General features: G+C 32.9%; 1 protein-coding gene across 1 annotated transcript; it reads left to right on the plus strand.

Annotated features, from left to right (window-relative positions):
• On the plus strand, positions 1-766 carry LOC133195190 (complement C1q-like protein 4). The gene is made up of 2 exons (XM_061331049.1): positions 1-163; positions 297-766. Exons 1-2 carry the CDS (start codon positions 1-3, stop codon positions 764-766), a joined length of 633 nt encoding a protein of 210 aa, XP_061187033.1.
• Positions 767-4,744: the final 3,978 nt, after the last annotated feature.

Raw genomic sequence — 4,744 nt, forward strand, 5'->3', positions numbered from 1 at the left:
ATGGAAATGAAAGTAGAGAGGCTTATGGAAATCATAGAAATTCAAAGGTTGACATTTGATTCAAAGATGAAGAACTTGGAGGAAGAAATAATTAAAAAAGCGACTTCACCTAAATTTTGTAATGAAAATACCACTAACAATGCAGATAACCACAGCAATCAAGGTCAGTATGAGTTTCAGTTGATTTTTTTTAATCAACGGCTTGTTTACTTATTTATTCATTTTATAGGAATAGATGATGATTTATAAACGCAAAGAACTAAAAATTAAAAAAAATCTTCTCTTTTTTTTTACAGAATTTAAACATCGTGTTAGAAGATTTTTGACAGGACTATCACCAATTGCATTTTATGCATATATTTCAAAGTCGTTCACTCATGTCGGTGATCTTCAAACCCATATTTATGATGTAGTTGTCACAAATTTAGGAAATGGATATAGCAAACATAGTGGAGCATTTACCGCTCCCAGATCTGGTGTTTATGGCTTTTCCTGGACAGTCTTTGCATCTGGGCGGCATATGTCAGGAGACAGTGGCTCAGAATTAGGTGAAATTACATCCCAGTTGCTTCAAAATGGACATGTTAAGGGGACAATTCACGCCGATACAGAAGCATCTTATGATGACGAAATGTCCACCGGATTTGTTATTTTAAGCGTCAATGCAGGTGACGTCATTATGACACGCGCTACAACTCTTCATCAAGGATCATACCTCAGCGATGGAAACGGCAGATGGACCTTCTCTGGTTTCCAAATTGCCTAATTTAGAATTAAAGCATTGTGTACCAAAACATTCTGGATATGGTCAAAGTAACATTCTTCAGAACTTTAAAATCGTGTGAGAAGCTTAATATTTTGACGGGGTAATCGCTGATTGCGTTTCTTGCTTTTATGGCAAATTTTCACTTATGTCCATGATTTTCAAACCTATATGTTGATCATTCATAGTGGGGCATTTATAACTCCATAATAGACAAAGATTAATCTGAAATTTCAGGGGAAAACATTCTGATACGAAGTTCAATTTTTCGGCTTATATGTCCTTTATTTTAAATACTGGAAAGTGTTTATTTGGCCGCGTCCAATACGTACAAATGCTTACCTCGAGTGAAATCAACTGGGTTCAGTAGCAGCCGATCAAAGAAATTGAAACATGAGCACGAATTTATTATGTTTCTTCAATAATTGAAGATTTAGCTAAAAATATCAAATTTTTAATGTTTTTTTTTTAATTGTAAACTTTCTATGACTTTGCCTTAGGACTATGCATCATCGCTGTAGTATCAAGAATGCTTACAGGTCAATTTTGAAACGAATTATTACACACAATCGCCTTTTTATTTTCAAGGTTGGTGTAATCTTATATCTCTTGAGAAAATTTCACGGTTTCATGACTATAAAATTAAAAGAAAAGAAATATCAGGGCGTTGCATTTCCCTTAATCTATTGCAGTTTCGGAAAAAGAAAAAATCTTGTAACACTTGTATCATTTGCTTCGGTATGTTAAAAATTAAACGAACAATTGAAAGGAAAGTGTACACTGGGCAGCATAAATTAGTGATCATCAATTTAAATAGCAAAAACCTGTATTAAGTACTAATGCCCCTTGTTATTATGAGGAACCCTTTTGTGGAAGTATCTACCGCGACTTCTGTATTTACGGTCTCATCCGTAGGACCGGTGGTGTCTTCCAATCTCTCTAAAGGTAACGATCAACTTCTTACTCCCCGACAGTAGTACGAAGCAAGACCTTCATTTAACCAGAGCGCTAGGCAGGCTACTAAATCTGAAAAGGTAAACATTTCAAACAAACTTTCTATATACTTATTATACACAATGTACCTGTTGATGTTAAGCTAATGAGGCAATAACCCTGGAACTCGTACACTTCCAAAAAATAATCCCATCAAAATTTTAAGAAAACTCCAAGACCATCAATATCTTAAGGAAGTGCATAAACAAAAGGATTAATATTAAACCTGAATACAACGTAAGTTTAAAAAGAATTAATCTAAAACTTGTAATGAATCGTCCAAATCTTTTTTTTTGTTTTGTACGTATCCATTCCTACAAATGTTGAATCGGATGATAAAAACGACAAAAAATGGAAAGCTGACACATAAATGAAAGTATGTTTATGGAGATCATGAAAATCCAAAGGATGAGATTTGAATCAAAGATGGGGTACTTGGTAGGAAAAATAACTAAAAGATCGAGTTCACCTGAATTATGTAATGAAAATACGACGAAAAGTTCAGATAACCACAGCAATCAAGGTCAATGTGGGCTGCAGATGTGCTTTTTTTATGAACAGATTTTTTTTCTTACTCATTCATGCTTTTTTCGGAGTAGATATTGATTTATAAATGTAGAAGGGTCTAGAAATATTTTTTAAAAAAAAAACATTTTATTTTTAACATCTTGTTAGAAGACCTTGCTCATTGCGTTTTATTATTATTAATATTTCGCCAGGCGATGGGCCAGACATGAAAAAGAAGACCTTGACACTTTGTCATAACGGACTAAATGTATCAGATGTATGTTAAAATCTCGCATTAAGCGATTGAGGGGCAATATGAAAACCAACTATCCTTGTCTGTTCAATAATTCAGAAATGAAAAAAAGAATAAGATAGACTACACTATCAGTATGTACTGATCCCAGCTGACAAAGCAGGTAACAACATTGTCTTTGTTTGTAAGGCTTATTATTTTAATTTTATTTTAGAAGAACTGGGATTTAATTCTACAAGTGGTAATCCAACTTATACCCATAGCTCCCTTTGTATGGAGGGAATTCGTAAAAATCATATGTCAGTTTTGAATATCATTAATATTCCAAACAACCAAAATAAATTTGAATTACCATATTTATATTGGATTCCGAAACTTCATAAAACGCCTTACAAACAAAGATACATAGCGGGATCCAGTAAATGTCCTACCAAGCCTCTTTCTTTACTCCTCACAAAAATATTAACAGCAGTGAAGGAGAAACTTCAGGAAAAATGTGCAACAATATATATTTGAGAAGTGGTGTAAATCAGATGTGTATACTTAAAAAATCTAAGGAACTTTTGGAAAATTTGAAATCGCAAAATTTTAGCAAAATCCTTACGACTTTTCAACTCTGTATACAACCATTCCCCACGATAAATTAAAGTCCAGGCTTTTTTACATCATTGACAGCTGCTTTTTCAATAAAAATGGAACTCATAAATTTTCTTACCTTTTCATTGGTCATATGCAAAATTATTCTGTTAAAAAACATTCTGGTTGTACACACAAGTACTCTGAAGTTGATATTAAAAGATGCTTGAGTTTCAGATTGACAATATCTATGTGGTACTGGAGACAAGGTCTTCCAAAAATCTGTTGAAATTCCCATGGGTACCAATTGTGCCCCGTTGTTAGAAGACCTATTTTTGTATTCAAATGAAACAGAATTTATTCAAAATCTTATACATGAGAAAAAGAAGTCTCTTGCTGTGGCCTTCAACTCAACATTTAGATATATCGAAGAAGTATTATCAATTAACAATATTTATTTCCATTCATATGTCGATACGATATATCCCAGTGAGCTTGAAAAAAAGATACTGAAGAGTCTGATATATTTGTTTCATATTTTGATATTTTAATAGAAAAAGACCTTAATGGTAATCTAAAAACAAAGCTTTATGATAAACGTGATGACTTTAACTTTTTTACGCAGGGGTAATAAGGAAGCATACAAAATATTCTACCTTGACTTAATCAGTGCTACATTATGACGTCATAGTAGGCGAGATGACGTCAATTTTAGAATACAAGTTTTCTTAATATTCGTATTTAGAGATGTAATTTAACTCTAGAAAATGAATAGAAACGTGTAAACATTAACAAAAAAATGCTGTTATGTTATGTTATGCTGTATCTTTCATTTTGATTAAAATCTACCACCGATGACGTCATATGTGTACTTCAAGTAACTTGGGAATTGATCATGTCGTGTAAAGAGAATTTGGCTAAGACGGCATGTACAAAGATACGTAAAATGGAGTTTAAAAGCAAATATTCTGAATATTTTGTGAAATTCATATGGAGTTCAGTTACTAAAACAGGTATGCTAATTTAATTTCATCGATTGTATTCTCTTCGAAGACAGTCAGCTATATACGTATCCCGGTCGGCCTTTCTTCTGTCATTTGTGACAAAAATAATGCAGCAGAACAACAATAAGCTGTATATTTCAAAACATATGATTTGTACAGATGGAAAGTTTTCCTCCTAAAATACTTGGAAAGTGCTGCTAGAATCCTGAGTTAAGCATGGTTTTACGAAAAATCTCGGTTTATATGTATAAAATTCAAAACATCGGGTAAGGTTTCGTGCGAATGTGTGGAATTATTATTTGACTGACGGGACAGTGGGATTCTAGCAGCACTTTTTAGGCAAAATAGATGTTTTCCAACTATATTATTTACTCAAAGAAATTATTACACTTCGGGGTATTGTTGTTCTGTTAGCATTTTTACTAAGGAAAATTTTGCTATTAATAGAAGTCACGTGATGCCGTGGTGGTGGTGCACGTCTTTGCGTTAGACACTCTTTTATCTCTATGCAATAGATAATAATAGTTTACATTTATCAGCGGTTTTGGTAAATTATCAAACTTAATTTTCTTTAAAAAGTCTAAATTTCCAGAGAATTGACTTATATGCTTCCTTAACATACTCGCGTAATCGTCAACATCCCTTACT

Source organism: Saccostrea echinata, unplaced genomic scaffold (assembly GCF_033153115.1).
Source record: "Saccostrea echinata isolate AGI-Se365-2 ecotype Australia unplaced genomic scaffold, CSIRO_AGI_Sech_v1 ptg000029l, whole genome shotgun sequence".
Taxonomy (NCBI): Eukaryota; Metazoa; Mollusca; class Bivalvia; order Ostreida; family Ostreidae; genus Saccostrea; species Saccostrea echinata.